Source organism: Mya arenaria, chromosome 17 (assembly GCF_026914265.1).
Source record: "Mya arenaria isolate MELC-2E11 chromosome 17, ASM2691426v1".
Lineage (NCBI taxonomy): Eukaryota > Metazoa > Mollusca > Bivalvia > Myida > Myidae > Mya > Mya arenaria.
The window spans coordinates 37,410,764-37,434,017 of record NC_069138.1 but is presented as its reverse complement, the minus strand read 5'-3'; the positions used below and the strand labels follow the sequence as shown (position 1 = coordinate 37,434,017).

At 34.2% G+C, this 23,254-nt stretch overlaps 2 protein-coding genes across 2 annotated transcripts in view; both read left to right on the top strand.

The window, feature by feature from the left end:
- Positions 1 to 17,839, top strand: part of LOC128222926 (D(1A) dopamine receptor-like) — a 32,986-nt gene extending 15,147 nt beyond the window's left edge. Inside the window, exon 3 of the mRNA XM_052932108.1 lies at positions 17,745 to 17,839. Coding sequence (XP_052788068.1) covers positions 17,745 to 17,773 — 29 coding nt within the window. The 3' untranslated portion in view covers positions 17,774 to 17,839. The remainder of the gene's footprint in view (positions 1 to 17,744) is intronic.
- Positions 17,840 to 18,785: 946 nt separating this feature from the next.
- Positions 18,786 to 20,191, top strand: LOC128222732 (cholecystokinin receptor type A-like). The gene has a single exon (XM_052931831.1). The coding sequence runs from the start codon at positions 18,864 to 18,866 to the stop codon at positions 20,058 to 20,060; it is 1,197 nt and encodes a 398-aa protein (XP_052787791.1). The 5' UTR covers positions 18,786 to 18,863; the 3' UTR covers positions 20,061 to 20,191.
- The last annotated feature ends 3,063 nt before the right edge of the window (positions 20,192 to 23,254 follow it).

The following is a 23,254-nucleotide window of genomic DNA, read 5'->3' as shown; positions in this document are numbered from 1 at the left end:
GCGCGGGGTGTTGGTAAAACTATGGTTTAAGCAGAATTTGTTTTAGAAACTAGCTCGTCAAACATGACCGTTCAATCTGATACAAAACGGAAAGTATCTTATATATCAAACTACGAAGTACTCGGTCACGATTAAATCACAATATTCATGATTTCATTGTATGGGTAAAGAACGCCACACGGGCGTCACAGTTAAATCAGCACTGATATAAAGTGTTGGCATGTGCTCTTAACTTGGGTACGAGCAATAACAAGCGCCTATAGTTGGTATATCAATGCAAAATTTAGGACACAAACGTTTATCCAATATTAAAATGTTTTATCAATGGCGTTTCTCACAGTTGCTTACTGTTAAATGTATGTACGAAATGTAGGGCCCATTTGACAGAGATAAATAATGGAATCGCATGATTTGGATTAATCTGACCAGCTTACCAGTGGTACACGGGGTCCCACGAGTAAAAATTGTATAATGAATTTCTGTCACGGACGCATGTAGACTACTGGACATGTACATTGTCGTGTACTTCTTATAAGGGATTTAATTTTTATTTTTCGACTTCTGGGCTTCTCTGTGTAGACTTCATTATTCCCGTAGTTCTCATTGCATTATTTTGTAGGTAAAAACTGCTCTGCACAAATATATAAGGGATGGAAGCAATTGCAAGCCACCATGTTAAACCCTTCCGGACTGACCTACCATACAGAATGATGCAGGTTGGTCGGTAATATTATTCTCATTGCCTGAGTAATTTGTAATTAATATTCCAAGGATGTACTGCATTCATCAATAGACTGTGCCTGAAATAGTGTTTACTGTTATATCCAGCGTTCTTTTATAACAAAGACGAAACATGAACACTTTTTTGTTTCGTATGATATGTAAGTTTTAAAATAAGCATAACGATATATTTATAAGTAAAATATGAATAAGTATAACTTCAAAAAGTGAAAGGCTTAACCGGATGCATTTAACCTCTCTTGTAGCACAACTTCGACAGACAATCAATTATAGGAAATAAATATTGTGTATTTAATCCGATTAGACTTCTCTTGCAGCAAATATCAAACTATTGCAAAGGTATATTGCTGAATCGTTTAACACCATATTTATTTGCTAAATTATCTCACACAACATTGTCTAAGTTTCGATAAAAGCATAGGAAACACATTTCTGCAAGAGCCCCTAAACCTTTTGACAAATATAGCATACACAATTGGATTAATAACATGATTTAAGAAGTATATGCGAAAGAAGAACGAAAACAGCGTAAACTCACTTGGTGACATATTGACAATTTCTCCAACTTTAAGAGTCAGTAAAATATGTGTAACATACGTAACAATAAACACAATAGTCATTATAAACCAAATAATGGTCTTTGTTGGGAAATGTCTGGTGCTCTTTGGTCGACCATTTCTGTTAGAGATCTGTTCGATGCTCCCCATATGGTTCGAACTCCCATTCTGCAGCGTACAATTTGATGGTGAACCGTTATTCATTGTACTGGACACTAAAATGTTACTTCCAGTATTCTCATTGATCCCTATTTGTTTACGTTCGATCTCTGGTGTTTCATTTACAACTGTATTTTGATAGTAAATTCCAGTGGTAAACACCGTTTCAAGCGATGATTTTTTGCGTTGCATTGAGATCGCTTTCATTTGTTTAGCAGCTTCTCTCATCACAAATATATACAACACTATATACGTCACTGAAATTCCGACCAGTAAAATGATGAATGTAAATTTGTAGACTGTTCTCCATATGGATTTCTCGTACTTTTCTTCTGTTTCACATAGATGTATGGTGGTGTTTCCGCCATGTATATTTGTCATATTTGTTGTTTTTATTCCACACATAATAATCCCGGGTATAGCTAAAAGCATAGGGAATACACAAGCCCCAACCATCAAAATTCGTACTGCAATGGCTGGTGTCATTTGTTTCTTAAAAGGCTGCACCACTTTTCTAAACCTATCTATTGAGATTATCAAAAGGGCGAGACAAGAGGAAGATGCCCCAAACACGTTGAAAAAACACTTAACTTTGCACGTTACCAAGTCCCCAAATTCAAAGTATTTCCTCTGTTTCACCATCTCAGCGGGTATCAAAGCTACACATATCACCAGATCTATCACAGCTAGGGTCAAAACGAACACTTTGAAATTATTTCGCTTGTAATCCCGACTCAAAGAGAACACGAGTACAATTATAAGGTTACCGAAAAATCCAAAAACGGCAAAGAAACCGAACGTGATTGTAAGCGGAAGTAATGCTCTTGCATAACGATCGTTCAGATCGTCTAAGCTTTCTTTCTGATAATCTGTGGTATTGTTCATTTTCTCTCACAGCCCTTGTCAAACTGTTTCTGTTCTTCAGTGAATTTCTGAATGTATTTTCGAACGATTGTTTTACAGATCCTTTTTGCTTTAGTTCATTCACACTCCTTTGCAAAAGCAAAATGACGCATTCTTACATTTTACAAACATAAAATTTCCCACAATTAAATACATTATTCAGGATATTAATTCTTACTTTTGTTGATCTATTGTTTTGTATAGCGCAAACGAAACGTGCTGTGCCTATAAAACTAATTCACAACTGTATAAATAATATCCAATATTTCACAACTGACATTTATACCGCCTTCTTTTGAAAAGTGATTAGATAAATTTTACAAAGCTCGATGTTGATTGGTAAATGTTTCATCGGTTTAATCTCGTTCGATTAAACTGTTCATGTATTTGTCATAATCTGTGTGAATAAATTCATAAATCTCAGATACGTGGCATATATTGTTTATCATCTTCTTAAATAAAATTTATACATAATTGTTATTGTAGCATTTCAAATCCTTATACCGAGTACAATCATAAATGATGTAAATTGAATATTTTGAAACGACGTTTTAATGCGTTTTTTCACTCAGTGCATATGCTTGATTCATGATCTGAAGATAACTGAAACAAAGTCCAGATTAATAACACAACTATGAAACCAGCAATTGAAATAATTTGAATTATTGTTTTTGTTTTCAAGTCCAATTTCTTCCATCTTCAATCCTTTACAATTTTCATGAATGTCCACACACAGCAATTGGAAAATCTTCTACGCTTTATACTTTTCAACATCTGTCAACTGAACTATCGGCAGAAAAGCATGCAATGAAAAAGCAACTATATCAGGCTGGTCAGCCGGCGCGATGATCGTATATGATCGGATTATTGGGAATGGGCGCCGAACATCGGCTGTAAACGAATAAAACTAATACTTAGTATGGAAATTCACTTTCGATTGTATCCAATTCGATGATGTTCTGTCAATTGTCAAAAATGGCATGTGTCCGATTATTCAACACCATTTTTGCAAATAACTAAACGGACATGTGAGAGAAAAAGGAGCGCTCAATGGTTGAATCCTTGATTGTATTTGTTTTTACCAAATTTTATCTAAGTATATAACCATAACCGGCCTTTTGTATCTGCAATAACGTTCCTTAATTTCAAACCACCGGATAACAAAACCCGTCCTCAAAAACGATGTATTCCTTAATCCAACTCTGCACAAAATAGCAAACATGTTGTTGTTTTTCATTTAGTAAGTGACACATGAATATGAATTGATATTGATATTATTCAAAACGTTATGTCATGATTCCGCTTTATTATCTGAAATATCTTATTTCCGATTCCCATATTTGTTACGGATGATTATAAATGGACAGCTATTTGTTGCTTGTCTGGGAACCACATTTGTCCTGATGGATCACGCGCGTACGTGTCATATATGTCACAGTTATATTTGTACTGTATTGTATTGGTCTGAATATGTAATACAGAATTAAGTTTTTTCAGTAAATGTACACTCTTTAATGAAATTGTATACTACTCTAATTGTGCTAAGGAGGATCATTGAAACATGCAATGACGAAGACGTAATGGACCCACGATATTGTGCTGGGTGAAGTTAAGTCTTTGCAACGCTGCTATTTCGTAGTGATCACGCTGCAAGCGCAGCATATCGCACACGTTATCTTTATCGAGCAGCTGTTAGCGTTAACTGAACTCAGGGCCGTTTGTGTTGACATTGCTTTAAAGTTCCAAGGCCAACCCCCAAGTATGTAAATCCATAACAAAACATTTGTGATGATATTTTTTCAAGTCATGTCAACAGTTCTTGTACATATATTGTAGATATTGTAGACCGAAAACCATAAAAAATAAATAATTTGATTGAATCCGAACTTTTTGAAAAGCGTTGGTGCAAAGGGAGAGGTTTATTTATTTAAACCAGAGATTGATGGTGTACTTAAAACACCGATGATAACTGAATATCTACATGTGCCGTGAATAGGTAACATAATGAGCTTTATAAATTGATTAACCTTTGATATGTATATCCATGTTTGTGCATGCTTCCTGTCTTCTGTGTATATCATCCAACCAGTATGGCATGTTTTATACTACATACAAAATAATGATGTTCGATAGGTACAATATAACCTTTATATGGCTCATATTCCAAGATCAAGTGCGCACCATATCATTACTAAACAGCGGCGCGCCTGAATCATTTGTAATTGTATGGCCATATTTTCGCATTACCCGTCGACATGTCAATGTATTTCATCAGTTTGGTCAGAAAATGTTACATTTGGAGCAAGTGTGAGAGATGAACCCTCCGGTAGGATACGTTTAAAAATACAGCAATGAAAAAGCACTTTTCCAGCTATCTAACCGCCGACATTCAGTGAATAAACCATATTTCTAACTACCCATAGAAGAGTAGTCGCCAAAACGTTCTGACGTATACCTAAATACTCAATAAACTGAACTTTAATTTGCCATTTTAGTGTAAGTGGGAGAGGTGACCCTTCCGATAGGCTATTTTTTTTTAAATAATACAGCACTGATGAACCATTTTAAGCTTTTTGATCAACGACATTCTGTGAATTAATCGTGAATTTTACCAATTTCTATAACTACCAATATAAGAGTTGTTCTCGTCCAAACGTTCTGGAATATGCCTAGATTCGCCTTTGTTAATACACTGCACTCCGACTTGGCTAAATTACAATAGATCAATTTCAGTACTCTCTTTATCAATTAAACCTTTATGCATATTGTGCCAGTTCACAATACATTTAATGCGGTGTCATTTCAACACTGCGACACTCAAAAGATTTGTCAACGTAATAATGTTTATGGTTATAAACAGACCCGATTTAGTGCACATTTTGCAATAAAACCAATCCCATTCAATTTAGTTCAGCGTTATGACACCTAATGCTTCTCGAGAGGTTTATTAAACAGAATATATGATTATTTTCCTAGGACCTTATATTTGCACATCATACAGTAAATGTAAGTGTTACAAATTGCAAGCGAAATACACTTCATCTCACTATCAATATTAAAAAGAAGAGAAGGCTGTTTAAATAAAAGCGTTGTGGAGATTTCGAAAAGCTAAAAGCAAAGCTACACGTGACTTTTGGCGGTATTTTACGAGTAATGGTAGCTCGAGAACAAAAAGTAGTCCATTATCTGGTTTTAAACCGCATTTTGAGACGATGTTTTCTGAGATGAATTTTAACTTACATGCAGAATCAGAAGATTTTAATAGGTTTCATGATTTTGATGAAAATGACACCGAAAATCTAGACGCTGTTATTACGTTTGATGAAATATGTAAAGCTATTAAAATTCTTAAAAGTAGGAAGTCTGCTGGAGTAGATAAGCTGGTAAATGAGTACTTTATTAAAGCTAGCTATATTTTAGCTGGTTTTATTACAAATATATTCAATAGAATTCTAGATTGTGGAGTGTGGACTAAAGGCATTATTATTCCTATACATAAAAAGAGATAAAAGTGATGTAGCGAATTGCAGAGAGATAACTTGGATGAGTAACTTTGGGAAACTATTTACTTGTGTTCTAAACCAGAGGAGAATAATACCATATCTGATGCGCAGTTTGGATTTAGGAAAGGAAGGTCCACTGTTTTTATTCTCTATTCACTTATCGAAAATTATTTAAATGCAAATAAACGTTTGTATTGTTGTTTTATTGATTTGAAACGCTGTTTTGACTCGATATATAGAAATGCATTGTGGTTTAAGCTAAATAAATTTGGCTTCAATGGTAAAATACAGAGAATCATACGCAATTTGTATCAATATGTCAAATCATGTGTCAAAGGATGTGATGGATACTCAGTATTAGGCTTAAGGCAGGGGGAGATAATTTCTCCGATAATGTTTTCATTGTACATCGAAGACCTAGAGCTATATTTACAAAATAGGATAAATTGTGGCAAAGACATTAATGATTTATGTCTTACACTGTTTTCTTTGCAGACGATAGGTGTATACTGGGCACGACAACACAAGATCTACAAACCTCGTTAGATATTCTTTTTGAATAGTGTACAAACTTGGGCTTAGAAGTAAACGTTGATAAGACGAAAATAGTAGTATTTAGAAAATGAGGTGCCTTAAAAAGAAATGAGTTATGGACGTACTGGTACTGAAACCGTCGACGTATTAAATGATTTTAATTATCTAGGGGTCACGTTAAATTATACTGGTAATTTTAATCTTAATATACAGGCTCTGCATGGAAAGGCAATGAAAGCAATGAATACGTTGCTAATAAAGATTAAGCAATACGAGACTATGCCAAAAGTAGCGTTACAGTTATTCGATGTCCATGTAAAAAGTTCACTTGATATGGGACCGTATTTAGATAATAGTATTTCAAGACACCTTAGAGTTGCCCTTACAAAACTACGCGTGTCTGCTCATAGTCTAAGAGTCCATACAGGAAGGTATGGCCAAAATAGAATTGAAAGACATTTACGTGTATGCCAGATTTGTAACGTAAATGTTATCGAAGATGAATTCCATTTTATCCTTATTTGTCCTTTTTACCAACAAACTAGAGAGAAATTTATAAAGTGTTATTATAGACTACGACCTAGCATGTGTAATACATGTATTTAATACTTTCAATTTCAAGAGTTACAGTGATGTTATGACTCTTGATTTTGTTTTAGTCATCTAACACTTAAAGTAAGAAATAATGACAGCATGACAAAAACACTAAAATGTAGATTAAAAATATTCAAGTGACATAATTTATGAATGCACTCGATATACGGATTTATAATACTACAATAGCGATGGAGTATCAATATCATTGAAGATTATACTCAACCGTAATTGCCATTTACATATCTAAGGTTTATTATTTGCTTATTCAATTGGATCTTGTCATAAAAGATGAACGCTTCAGTTTAACGATACTAAAACAATGTAAAGGATACCATTCAACTTACACTGCGGTTTGTATAAGGTGTCTAATTCCTTAAAGAAGACTGAACGAATTGTCGGTTTGAGGAAGGTTATGATATTATTTTTCAGCTATATCCTTAAACCTTGCGATGGTACATGTATAAAATGTGTTTTAACGTTCATAAATAAAATATTTACTGTTTAAACTGAATATCAGTTGTGGGGATATTGAAATTGATGTATAAATGTGTTGATTTATTACATAAACACTGGACGTTGCGTTGGCATCATCTAAAATATGAACACAATGGTAATTATTCATATCCTGAATAATTTATGTTTTTATGTGAAGAAAAAATAATTTTATTTGGCTTTGGCGAATGAATTTGACAAACCATCATTCTCAAAAAATTGTTCAGAAGCACATAACTGGAAGTGCAACAGCAGTTTGACAAGGGCTGTGAGAGAACATGAACACTACCACGGATAATAAGACAGAGAGCTTGGACGAATTTAATGACAGATATGCAAGTGCATTACTTCCGCTTGCAATAACGTTCGGCTTTTTTGCTTTTTTCGTATTCCTGGGAAACCTTATAATTTTATTCTTGTTTTCCTTGAGTCGGGATTACAAGCGAAATAATTTCAAAGTGTTCGTCCTGACCCTAGCTGTGATAGATCTTGTTATATGTGTAACTTTGATACCCGCTGAGATGGTGAAACAGAGGAAATACTTTGAGTTTGGAGACTTGGTAACGTGCAAAGTGAAGTGTTTTTTCAATGTGTTTGGGGCATCTTCCTCATGTCTCGCCCTCTTGGTCATCTCAATAGATAGGTTCAGAAAGGTCGTTCAGCCGTTCAAGAAGCAAATGTCACCAAACATTGCAGTAAGAATTTTAATAGCGGTTGCTTGTGAACTCCCCATACTTTTAGCTATACCCGGAACTATTATGTGTGGAATAAAAACAACAAATATGACATATATACATGGCGGAAACACCACCATACATCTATGTGAAAAGGAAGAAAAGTACCAGAATTCCATATGGAGAGCGGTCTACAAATTTACATTCATCATTTTACTGCTCGGAATGTCAGTGACGTATATAGTGTTGTATATATTTGTGATGAGAGAAGCTGCTAAACAAATGAAAGCGATCTCAATGCAGCGCAAGCATTCATCGCTTGAAACGGTGTTTACCACTGGAATTTACTATAGTCAATGAAACACCAGTGAGTACCATAGTCACAAGTGACAACACAGGAAGTTACATGTCAGTACCCACTATAATTAACAACGGTTCACTATCAAACGGCTCGCTGGAGAATGGGGATTTGAAGCAAAGGGGGAGCATCGAACAGATCCGCAGAAAAAATGTTAAACCACAGAAAACAAAACATTTTCCTACAAAGACGATTATTTGGTTTATTTTAACTATTGTGTTTATTGTTACGTATTTTACGCATAATATACTGACTTTGAACGTTGGAAAGATTGTCAATATGTCACCAAGTGAATTTACGTTGTTTTCGTTTTTCTTTCGTATATATTTCTTAAATCATGTTATAAATCCAATTGTGTATGCTATATTTGTCAAACAATTCAGAAGTTCTTGTAGAAATGTTATCCCTATGCTGTTATCAAAACTGAGGTAATATGGTGTAATTAAGATAACATAGCATACATCAAATAAATATCATATTAAAATGAAAGCACTGACGGCAATTGTAATTTCCTGTGTTTGTTTGGAAGAGAAATGCCTAAAACGTTTATGTGCTGAGAAATATAATAATTTCTTATGATAAATTGTCAACAAAAAAAGTTTAAACGCAATCAGTAAAGTCTTTTTTTTCTATGTCGGTGTAAGGCGATCTTGACTTGCAAAGTAATGCAATGAAAACATTCACAAATTCAAATATCAACGCTGTTGAGAGGTACAGGGCAAGGGTCAAACGATAATTAACTATATATACAAACGTAAAAACACCACAAGCAGACCACACACGCATAGGGGTATTTAAAGACTGACTGCCGGACTCAGTCTCTATAAGAATGGAAATTTATACTATTTGAATTGTGAGTACGGGTCGACATTTTATTGCCTCTACCCAGCACTCACCAAACTGCTGTGAATTTCAATAATACATTGAAAACTTCAGGCACAAGGCCAGGTGTCAAAAATTCAAAAAAATACACCCTGTTTAAAATCGCATGAGAAACACAATGCCTTGATGACATTTATTTGACGTCACTTACAATTTTTTTAGCAAAGTGAAAGCCTGTTGCTATTATTAAGCAACATAGAAACAAAAATCAGTAAGAGCAGTGCAATTTCATCGAAAACACATATTAAGAAATAAACGTGTTTGATAATACTTTAAATGAATTTCATTGTTGGAGCATGAAAATATATCTCCTATTTGATTGCTTTTTGTCAGAGGCGTTTTAACGGTATGGCGTACGTTTCTGAGAGATTCGGGGTCATGTCCACCTCGAGAATGTTATTGTAGTTTATATTCCGAGAAAGTTAATTATAAATGGAATACTTGACTTATTCACCTGAATAGTATTTAAAAACAAATTATCGTTGATGTAGGTACATCTGCGCAAAGATAAACAAATGGACCGCCAACATTTCTGATTAAACTATCCTGATTAAGAACCAATCGACATGAACCATCTGCCATTTGGTAATTTGAATCAGTGGATAAGGTTTCATCAAACATGATGTTTGATAAATGAGCCAGAAAAATAGGATAAAACACATTTGCTGTTCATTTCTTTCTCCAAAAAAGAATGGTCAGTGTTTCAGATAAACATGCAATGTACATATCTGTATCAACTCGCTTAAACGCCATGGTGATATACTGAGAAGTTTTAATAGTACAGATATTGAGGAGATTAGTCGGTTATCGGCTCTTTGGTATTAGTGTTAAGAGGTTGTATTACACCGATTTATGAAATACCTAGAAAACAACAAAATATAGTATGCGATATAAAAATGTAGCCGTTTATAAATAGTTAAAACAGATTGATAGTTTAGGCATTACTTTCAGTACATCGATTACAAACAGAAATTGGCCGTCTACGAAAGAGAATTCAAACTCAATATTGAATGCATTGTTCTTTAAAATGTTTATACATACTGCATACTCCAAGGAATAGTGTACGGGCAAATTTATTTTGTTTGCATACATATCAGTCCAAGTATATATGAAGAAGTAAATGTTAATAATGACTATAATTCTAATCGTGGGCTTAACTTTCGAGTACCAGTCAACCCGAAGTGCCAGTATCAATTACAAAATGTTTAAACTTCAGTTAATGGATTTACCTTAAAGGTCTAAATATGAAGGAAGAGGATGGGTTTCATGAATAAACTGTACATGGGGTACCCGAGGTAGATAAAAGTCGTAAATACGTAATCCATAAAATAGGTAATCTATCAGTTAGAAAGGGAACCTCAAGTACATAAAAGCTAAACTATCCTTCCAATTCTTACATTTTAAGAATTGATTGTGTCATAAAACCTGCTCACCACGTTGTATGAAATAGTGCATTAATTTCTTATTGTTCCTCGGATATTGATATAAAAAATAAACTTTAACAATCAATGTTAGATAAGGCGCCCGTTGGGTGCATCCCCGTTTAAATTTGCTAGTGTGCATGATACCGATAGTGAATACAGAGCGAAGAGCAAACCTCTCAATAATGGTACTAATACTGATTTGTGTCCGTTTTGAGCTTCATTGACAGTTAATGTTTTGAATGACGTATCTAACAATACAAAGCGAGAGTTCATATTTGTATTTTATAGCTGGGATTGGTATAAGCCATTTTTACATTATACATGCACGCTTGTCGCAAAACGCTTAATTGATAAAAGCCGTCGGTGTAAAGAATAGCGCACTACATTGTGAGATAAATAGAAGGATTGGTATAATAAAACCATGGAAACTACAAGCCCAGGAGACAATGCAAATAATGCGATACGGTACAAATGCACTTGAGCAAACCATGTCTGCATATATATTTAAGAAAACATGATCTGGGAAATGTCTGATGATTGTCATGGAATGTTCTTTTCTTGTTTAGATATTCACTTCGAATCATCTGATATGTTAGATAAATATGTCCCTTCTTCGCGAATGGAATGATGCTATCATTGTATTCATGTGGTATCTGATGGCCAGTTCTAACCCTGCTTGTATGTCTACTTAAAATAATGCATTAAAAATACTATTGTCAATTTAAGGGTTTAATTTCGTATCAACGTATTTTAATCTTAGATCTATTGACGCTTTTAGTCATGGCCATCGAGGGTGTTCAAATTTTCATTTTATTAATTTTACAAAGTTCAATTCTGATGAATATCCTCAAAGAATCCATACAATATATTTCAGTCAGTCTATTTTTCCGCCAATTTTAAAGACTTATTTCTTAAAATAGTATCAGTGGTAAAAGGATGCATATACTTGGTGGTTGCATTTTGTATGTGCCAATATTAATTGAAGATTTTCGTAATTTCTGGTCATTAATTTTTGGTACATCGATCCTGGCAAATACACCAAATGATTGAGAGTCCAATTTTAACGATCTTCAGAAAAATGGGCTCTCTCGGCCTGTGGCCGACGTACATCCGCTCCTCTATTATCAGGAGAGTATCAAAATTGAACTCAAATATATATTTAAACGACAGTCAGTTGGTATTTTGCTAAATTTTAAATGACACCTACCAAAGGGTTAAAAGAAGTTTTGTCATCATTTAACACAAACGGTACAATTTGTCGATATCTGACTTTTTGTGAGAGTCCCTTTAAAATTTGAATCATCGATCAATTTTATAAATGTTTCCTGTTCTAAAACTACCAGGAAATTTTGCACAGGTGACCAACCTTCATTATATTTCATTTTGTATGACAATATGGCTAAGTGCCATTAATTATTATGAAATTTGTTTAAGCAATCTGCAGCCGACTTTAACTTATATCATAAGTCAAACCGAAGTAAATCATCACATATAATTGCATGTCGCATTAATCCAAATATAATGTTTATATACTTCATATTTCTCATGATTTACTTGGTGAGTTATTGACAATTTTAGAAGTATTTGATTACAACATATTTACCTTGTTATCAGTTTTACACGGTTAATGTCGTATTTATTGTGATTGTTCCCGAGCACTTTGTGTCAGGTTAATCCTTTAGCAAAGTTAATTTGATTCGTTTTAATTTACTTTTTCTTTGTCTGAAGTTTTCAATGATCTATCTTGCTATCTAGCTAAACATATTGATGAGTAAAATAAATGTTTGTTTAGGTTTCTCATTTTATCGTAATTATTGTATTAAAACTGTTAAATTACCGTTAAATTGCGCAATTTCGTCCAAATATTGATAACCTCCTTTAAATACCATTTCACGCCAGCCGATACAAACTGGTTGCTTCGATCACATTTTTCTAACATATTTGTTTTTCCACCATTATGAAATTCCCAATTAAGGTAAAACCGCGCAATCAGTAAAATGCTCCCTTGTGTGAATTCGTTATCAAGACAATGATTCAATGATTCAATGGCAATGCAATAAGCTTTTACCACACAATTTCCTAGTAAAGATTACTTGATGTAAAGAGTGTGTTGTGTTTTAACGCTGTTTGCCTCTGGTTAAGCGACAAAATGTCTTCGCTTGGGGTAACCGCCTTGCAACGGCCAGTGAAAAGGTTCTTCGCTTAGGGTTACCGCCTTCCAACGGTCAGGGACAAAGTGTCTTCGCTTGGGGTAACCGCCTTGCAACGGCCAGTGAAAAGATTTTTCGATTAGGGTTACCGCCTTCCAACGGTCAGGGACAAAGTGTCTTCGCTTGGGGTAACCACCTTGCAGCGGTCAGTGACAAAGGCTCTTTGCTTCGGGTTACCGAATTGCAACGGTCAGGAACAAAATGTCTTCGCTTGGGGTTACCGCCTTGCAACGGTCAGGGACAAAGGTTCTTCGCTTGGGGATACCGCTTTGTAACGGTCAGTGAGAAGGTTCTTCGCTTGGGGTTACCGCTTTGTAACGAACAGTGACAAAGTGTCTTCGCTTGAAGTTATTGCTTTAAAACGGTCGATAAGGGGTTTCGATTCACAATATTTCAAATTCACTCTTTTCTAAGAACAAAAGGTCAAATATGTTAGCCCTAATAGTTTAAAAACACTTAAATGATTAAAGTCATGAGCTAGCATACAAGAGTAACATTTACGTCATTCCTAAGCAGAGCTGTTTCCGACGCCATTTTGAACGACAATCTATCATTTTAGCACACGAAATGCCCCTTGAAATCACTTTTCCATATATGTAATGTCAACTTGATATGAAACTTGGGGTCACTGATGTTATATTTATGTCGCCATCAACATTTTATTAAATCAGGCGAAACACAAACTCTCTCTACCTTATACTGTTTAACGGCTTTCCGTGTTCTCCGTGTTCTCATGAGTGTTTCGCCTCGTGAAATATGGATGATGTTGCTGGCTGAAGAAATAGTATATTAACCTGTGTATTTGAAGTTAACATGCCATTTTAAATAGTTGCACTTGAGAATCAAGGCGCCATGGGAAAGGCGAACAAATAAGTTATGTTAGATATACTTTCTCTTGTGTTATTTACGCGACTGTCAAAGGATATCAATCATATATGAAATATGTTAAATATAGGATATACTAATACTCAGCTATAAAGATCATACTTAAATTAAATTGTTTTCAACTAATGGCACCACAGTATTTTTAAGCAGTAATTTAAAGTTATACATTTTCATTTTCATCAACATTTTAATTACCGTACGCATAGTTTGATCGCCATACTGGTCGTTCATATTGAACATGAGACATACTTTATAGTTTATCTTATTGGTTTATGTGAGTTGTGAGTATTACACCACCAGACAGGCTCATTGAAGTGACAGTGCTGTATGAAGTACGTTTGTAATTTAAGAAGATGGTAAATAAAATATGACATTTTAAAACACCTTGAATGAAGTGTTATTGTCAAAGTACTTATATAAAATATCTACACGTAGAAACATTTCCAGTAATATAAGTAAAAGAGAACAAGCCACTATAGTTCAGTAAGGCGGGACTTTGTCGGTAGCAAAAGAAGTTTAACCATTATATAGATTCTCATTTATTTGGACGTATATATGAGCATTGATCGAAAAGCTTGCACTTTCCGGCTTCATATAGACCTCCAAATAAGCAATAACGTATGTATCACATAATTGTGTCGCCATATATTTCTCATGCACTAAAGCAGTGAACTTAAGATATTTAAAGAGATACGTTCCCATTGCGTTTTTATTTAATCTGCGTATCTGAGTTAGTTGTATCGAATAGAGTAAAAAGCTAAGGTTATATGCCCATGTTTAAACAAGCAATAAATAGAGAATACTAGGTTAGTGCCGTGCATGGAGAAAGTTAATCTGGCAAGGCGGAGAATTTTATCGGGTGAGACGAATTCGTAACAATTATTCCGCAAGTCACAGGTCACGGCTGTCAAGAGTGTGTAAACAATCGCCTCGTGGTAAATGGAATTAAATCATGTTGATATTAAAGTGCTGGTTGTTTAAAACTGCTCCGGCGAACATGGAATTCATTTGTGTGTTAAGCGAGATGTTGTCCGTTACGACAGAAATGGAATTAACGGTCGTTGAAGAGGTCGGCTGCACATTTTCCAGCATATGCGGGTGCCATGGGAGGGGTAAGTAAAGATCTTGACGAATTTCTTTGTCAATGACATTGCCAAGCTGATTGACAGATTTTTCTGGACCAGTGATTGTGGATGTGGGTTGTTGGCGGACTTTAGATAATATTCTGAACAGATTGAATGTTTTTATGACCACTGATCTGCATTATATCTGTAGGAGCAACTCCAAAGTCTCTTAGTTTTTTTTCAAGTGTTTGTTTGTCGAGTGGTTTGTTATCCTTTTGTTGCTGTCAAGACCACCATCACTAGCCATTTTCTTCAGAAATCCTCCCAGCTTCTATTCCCCCAATTTCATCTTCATGAACCAATTTTCATGGTCATGACCATGTGATTGTGAGGAGGCTCTCGGCGCTATGTAAAAAGGGTCATCTGATGTGCAAAAATCAGTTGGTCGTTGCACTGCATACAGCTTGTAAGCATGAACCGGACAGCGTTCTATGTCCTCTGGCATTGCAAACATTTTTGGCGTAACATCCCGTACATCTATTATGTTTGACCCTGTTCGCGTTTTTGTCTGGCGCTCATTCAGCGCCAGGTATTCCAGTCCACTTGATGATGTTTTAAGCTCGACATCACCCCATCTGCCAAAGAATGGATTATTTTACATATGTCAGTATCATAAAATTGAAGTTTGCTGCATTTTTACTGAGTTTTTTTAGATCTATAAATAAAAGCATGCTTAAAATATAAACACAACTAAATTCATGTTTATGCAATATTTTAATAGTTTTCACGATAACACAAGACAAATGTAATGAAATATTCAAAAAAATAAATAAAAATAAATGCTTAATTGTGTAAGAAATGGCTCTTGTAGTTTTATTGACAAAACACCTCATGTTAAATCAGTTCTTGAGGCACCGAGGAGTTCTGAGTTCGACTCTCAGCAAGGGCCTTAGTTACCTTACCAATTTATTATCATTTTTAACTCAAACTCAATGAAATAAAAAGTAGTCCGTATTTCGCGGTCACGTGACCAACTGACTGTAGATAAACATCACGTGGTCTACTAACCTAATAAACTAAAATTTACACGGCATCTTGTTATTGGATCGATTTATATGCTAGTGACAGGATAAAATAAATATGTGATATTACATAGTCAATTTAAGCAATTTGTTTTAACAATCAGAAGTCCATAATACAATACATATCTCATACATATATATGTGTGTGCGTGGTCTTTTAAGGTCATGGCCGTTCGAGGTACCATTTCATTCTTGTTTTAGATTAGTACTTATATAATTTTATAGTGTTTTAGTTTTAATTGGTATGAGCTACTGCTATTATAAGTTTACCCTGTCAGTAACACTGTAATTCACGTTCAAAAGATTTCAGTACAATCTCTTTCAGAAACATATTGTATATGCATGTAGCCTATGATTTAATTAAGTAATTAATTAAGTAAGTAATTATTTTCAGAGCTATATTAGATGTCTGAAACGTTATAGTCCTCAACATAAAGACCATATTTTCATATATGCATATCCGAGACTGTTACCTGGGCCATCAAATACATTTCAATTACATGCGAGTAGAAGGAGTTTATTTATACATTAAGAAATAAAGTAAATTCAGATGGCGATAATTAAGTAACGGCATATGAGAGCGAGAAGTTCAGGTACCCATCCAAATGCAACTAATTTAACTATTCGTTAAAAAGACTATTGTTTTAGTTTTAACTATGCATGGCAAAGAAGTTATCGTTCGCATGCATCATTCTTAAAAAAACAAAACAGAACGACGCATTCCATTCCACTGTAAAAAGACATACAGAGGCCTCAAATAAGCTCAGACATGAGATAATATACCTAAACATTGGGGTTTAAAGGGAATAACTGCAGAAAATGGTGGAGAATTATGCAAAATGTACCGAATAAACCGTAGATATACATTGCATGTGGTTAATTTAATTTATACTGTCCGTAACTTATTTTGAGGATAATATCTAAATAAAATTTAAATAGGCATATCCGCATGCTTTGTTGCAATGTTCTTATACTATAACTATACGTATGTTTTATTAAGAATTTAATCACCAAATATATAACCAATATTAATAGTGTAAACGATTTTGGCTTATCTTAATAATTATATCGTAAATCGTCCCGATCGTGCTCGATGCATCATGGCAATTGACATTTGCAGACAAATAAATTTTGTCCACGTCTAATTATCCGTAAAAAATAGAGGGATCGGAAATGAGAAACAATTCACAGACATGCATGGGACCAGCAGTCTACGAGATGAAGACTATCAATATCAAGTCATTTTGGGGAAACTTTTTGCATCATTTATCTGTCTGAATATTGTTGTGAACAAGATGGATGGTTTTGTTTGTTCGAATAATACTATATAATGCTAAAAATAGATAATTAAAAAATGAAAATAATAATAAATATGAAAACAATAATAATAATAATAATAATAATAATAATAATAATAATAATAATAATAATAATAATAATAAATATGAAAACAATAATAATAATAATAATAATAATAATAATAATAATAATAATAATACTTCTACTACTACTTCTACTACTACTAATAATAATAATAACAAAAATATAAACATAATAAAACATTTATTGCTATTATTGCCACCAACACAATATTGTATCTAATGTTTTAGCGATGATTTGAGTCACTACAGAATTGCATCTTAAGGTAAATATTATTGCAACCGTTCGTTTACTTTCAGATCAAGAGATCATTGACGACAATGTTTGAGGACATTTGACAGCCTTCAATCTCAACAAATGACGTAGATAGAAATCATTGAGTGCTCTTTATCCAGCCCAGTCTTACGTGTCCTCGCCGCTATCAGCATCACCGCCTTGTGATCGTGATAAATTGCTGACCAGCCTGATAGTCGAGATATAAAATGTGACGTACTGCCGACATAAATTAGGTTATACTCTCACTGTTCAAATAGCGCGTGTTAAGTAAATAACGCGCATTGAGGATTTACTGCAAGGACATTGCAAAATCAACTTTGTCAGATGGTAAAAAGGAAAGATCTTATATTGACATTCTCTTAAAATATCTAAAAATGAATTATGTTCAAGTGTCAGCGTGGAATTTAAAGACAAATCGAATATTGGTTGATTTAAATTTACAAATATTTTGATGGGGTCTAATCGCCCAATCCATATAAGGAATAATTTAGAATTCTGTCGGTATATGTTTTAACAAACGTTTGAGTCATTTGTACTTGGTGTTAATATTCAAACTGCTACAACTGGAATGGAGTATAAATATTATTGAAGTTTGCGATAAACAATAAATGCCACTTTCTTATCTAAGATTTATGTGCTTCATTCGCATGAATCGTGACATAAAAATTAGCATTCAGTTCAGATAATGAGATAAACTTGAAGAATATGATACTATTCTACTTTCTAATTTATAACCACAGGGTGTGTTTAACACTGCGGTTTTGATAATTAGTCTATAAAGCTTCGGGACCAACTGCCTGGTTTGGGAGATCGGAATCGCTGTATAAATTAGTGAGTTGATTAGATAGGCGTTGGACTTCACTCGTGCTGGCGCCATAGAGAAAATAGATAAACACAACGAGAAATTCATATGTGGAATAAGATGTATGCTCTCTTTGGCTATGTGTTATATGGATAATATCATTAAATATACATGGATGATAATGGAGTAAAACAGTTCAGTGGTTGGAATGGTCTATTGGCTTGAACGAATTATTTTGAAAACTATTTACAACTTTTTAACCATTATTTTTGACATAGTTATTGAAATTGCAAGGTGAAAGGAAAATGTACAATACCACGAAATATGTTGAAAGTATCGGATGGAGAGCTTGGACGAATTGAACGACCGTTATGCGAGAACATTACTTCCGCTTACAGTTATATTTGGCTTCTTTGCCATCTTCGGATTCCTTGGAAACATTTTAATTCTAGTCGTGTTTTCTTTGAGTCGGGATTACAAGCGGAATAATTTCAAAGTGTTCGTCCTGACCCTAGCTGTGATAGATCTTGTTATATGTGTAACTTTTATACCTGCTGAGATGGTGAAACAGAGGAAATACTTTGAGTTTGGGGACGTGGTAACGTGCAAAGTGAAGTGCTTTTTCAATGTGTTTGGAGCATCTTCCTCGTGTCTTGCCCTCTTGGTCATCTCAATAGATAGGTTTAGAAAGGTGGTGCAGCCATTTAAGAAACAAATGTCACCAGCCATTGCAGTAAGAATTTTGATAGCTGTTGCGTGTGTATTTCCTATACTTTTAGCTATACCCGGAACTATTATGTGTGGAATAAAAACAACAAATATGACAAACATACATGGAGGAAACACCACCATACATCTATGTGAAACGGAGGAAAAGTATGAGAAATCCATATGGAGAACAGTCTATAAATTTACATTCATTTTTTTACTGGTCGGAATTTCAGTGACGTATATAGTGTTGTATATATTTGTGATGAAAGAAGCAGCGAAACAAATGAAAGCTATATCTATGCAACGCAAGCATTCGTCCTATGACACGGTGTTTACCTCTGGAATATATAATCAAAATACAATTGTTCATGAAACACCGATAATACACCGAAAGCAAATAGAAACGCATGAAAATGGAACAAATGGCATGCCGATATCCAATCATGTTGAGGACGATTCGCAATCATATGGCACGCTACAGAATGGGGCTTCGAAACGTAGCAAGAACAACAAGCAGACCAGCAGAATAAATGATCGACAAAAGAAAACCAGACATTTCCCTACAAAAACCATTATTTGGTTTATATTGACCATTGTGTTCATTGTTACGTATATTACGCACAATTTACTGACTCTGAAAGTTGAAAAGATTGTCAATATGTCACCAAGTGAGTTTACGCTGTTTTCGTTTTTCTTTCGTATATATTTCTTAAATCATGTTATTAATCCAATCGTGTATGCTTTATTTGTCAAACGATTCATAAGTTCTTGCAGAAATGTATTTCCTCTTATATTATCTAAACTTAGACAATATTTTGTAAGATAATACAGCGAACTCGCAATAACCATGGTATTAAACGGATAGAAGACGGATACATCTTTGCAATATTTGGATTTCTTCTATGAGAGCATTGACGTCGAGTGAAACTTTATATTTTTTATACTTGTCAAACGATTTAGATGCCCTTTCAGAAATGTGCTTCTTTTTATAATATGTTAGCCAATGTAAGACAGTATTGTGCAAGATAACTGAGTACTTAATGGAAATGTTTCAGCATTATTAAATAAAATCATACTAATAAGCGTATACAATTGATTGATTGTTTAATAACAGTACTGTATGCAAATGTTTTTTTCGCGTTATAATAGTAAACAAAAAATACCTTCCTGAGCAAAATTGACTTTTTTCATTGTCAATAATTGCAAAATGAAATCGCAACATAACAAAAGCGAAGTGTTGTATGTACGATTGAGAAAAGAGCACCACACATGTTGTTGTTAACATCGTTTTAGTGCCTTCATTCCACTAAAAATGAAAAGAAAAGTTGTCCTCATCATTGCATACGGATGATTTATTTTGGTATACGTGTATATGTATCAGTAAGAGCTTCCAACTGACTACACTCGCTTGTAGGATTGCATTTATTTAAACACAGATAAAGTGCAAAAAGCACCTATCGAATTCAGCATCATGGCAATGATAATTCACAATTATTGTTAAACACGTGCTGTTTACAAAAATATACAAAAATAATCTCTCTTGTACAACATATGGATTAGATTTGATTGATTTTGTTTACATACAAAGAGTTTCGTACATACAGGACCAACATACTCCCAGGACAAACATACACCCACGCTTTTACCTAAATAAAATGAACATATTGTAACGACCTACTCAGTCAATGCAAAAAGTCAGGGGAGATGTTGAAGTATAACAAACACCAAGTTGAATGTTAAACTGTTTATAGTGTATTCTTATAACTTTGAATCCTGAACATCAAACACATGTATAGTTGTCAGGTAACAGTTGAATGGGCTCTCGTTTTCTATATTTGGTAACAATTAACTATCTTTCGTTATAACAACTTGTTATTTATGTAAGGCCTACTTACTATTGAGACCTTATCAAATTTACGGATATTCACAAACCCATCCGAGCTAAAAGTCAAGCTCAAACATACAGGTGTAACCTAAACCAAACGAGCTATCTAACATCAAAAGTCAAGCTAAGCTCAAAACTCGCACTCTCAATCCCAAACGGAACGCTGTTTATATAGAGAACATTAGATGCCCACGTTTTCAGAACTGACCAATGGCTGCCGGACCGGTGAAACGTCCAACCGATCACCGGAGGGCCGGTGAAACGCTGACCAATCACCGAAGGACCGGAGAAACGCCCTGACAGAACAGAAGGACCGGTTGGGCGGTACTCACAGTGCTAACCGGGCGGTCCGGCAGCCATGACAGTTTGTTGACAATATTGAAATACAACTTCCAGACATAAATCAAGCATTTACGAATTGGCTCAAAATATGAATGATTATTATACGGACAACTATGAATAAATAATGTTTATCTGGTTACGAAGATGATAAAACAGTTATACTCATCAGTTCAAATACATTCAACACGTATATGTAAGGTGGATGGAGAACCCATCTTATATGTACATAGCAACAGAAATAAAAGGATTGGATGGAATTTAAACAGACATGACCTAAGGTAAGTTTAAATCGTATCGTAGTCTTTAAATATATCGCAGTATTGTATATAAGTTCCACAAAAAAATTGCAAGTAAATGTCCAGGTGTGTAACCGGTATATTGACTGGGCCATTACAATATTCACTAAATTCGACCCACTATTTGGACTAGAGGTAATATTAATGTAGAATCAAACCAATCAACGCATTTATGAAGTAAACTTGCGTCTTAATATATGTTTTTGTTCTTCAAGCTGCCTCAAAGTAAGAAGTAAGAGCACACAACGTTTTTTTTTTACGTTTAGAGACGTCATGAACCATCCAAAATAATGACTAATGTTGATCTCTGTACACGGATTTACTGTTAAGTCCCTAAGATAAAGCTCAAAACGGTTGTAAACCAAAAGATTGTAGTACTAGACAATGTGCAAATATAATATTTATTAACACATGGCGTGTCGTTAATTGGCTTGCGTTAAAGGTGCATATTAATACAACTGGAAGGTTACGAATACAAGCACGTGAAGAAAGTATGCGCTTAAAAAGTATGCATACTAGCCAAATAAAGTGTTTCCATGTTTCAAGATAATAAGACGAGAATTAATTTTCAGATTACTTATTGAGATATAAATATTACGTTGAACGCATAGAGGATGCAAAATCCTTTAAACCGTCTTATATCTCCGAGTTTGTTTTTTTCCAAACCATCATGGGCTATTATTTAGCTGCTGTTAAAGATAGAAAACAATAGCCCTTAGTCTAGCGACAAGCTAGAGTGCAAGTTAGGCTTTACACGGTGATGACTAGAAAATATTCGCACTGAATTGTAACAGAGTGGACATTTTGAATGTTATGAAATGCCCTTGATATTAATGAATAATTTCTATTGAATGCAACAAAAACATTGATTTATATATATGCAATAATATCACATAATAAGGGTTGTTTGCGTTCTGATATAGCCATCACATTCTTATTTGAATTACTGTTTAGTTTAGTTAAATTAATTTCATTATATATTGGACAATATGTACATGCGTAATCAAATTATAAAGATTAATTGTAATACGACTACGTCGTAGGTAACAAGACATGATAGATAAACAAAGACGCTATGTGTTTTAGCCATAATATAAATGAAAGGGCTTCGTAATTCAAACGCCTCAAATGCCTCATGTATATAAAACACATGTGAATACGTTCTGGTTCCGCTAAACGCTTTAAGGTCAGAATGTCAAAATGGTAGACAAGTATTATTAGCTCTTCTTAAAACCTTATCTTTTTAGCAAATGTCTTATCATGTAATCCCTACACTTATAATCTGGGTTTGCCTTTAAGTGCAAACGTATATCATACTTTACAAATTTAACACTGATCATTGTTTCAATCTTAAACCAATATTTTTCGGACATGTACTAACCATTTTCATAATAATAATGTTATTCCAAGTTCACCATAGACAAAACTATTTTGAGTCTGTAGTCTGACGTTTATCAATTCTTTAAAAAAATGTAAATTTCATTCTTTGGATTTGAC

What these genes read in the sequence shown, in the direction of transcription:
- LOC128222732 (XM_052931831.1), top strand. Translation starts at nt 18,864, where the DNA reads ATGGAGAGCTTGGACGAATTGAACGACCGTTATGCGAGAACATTACTT.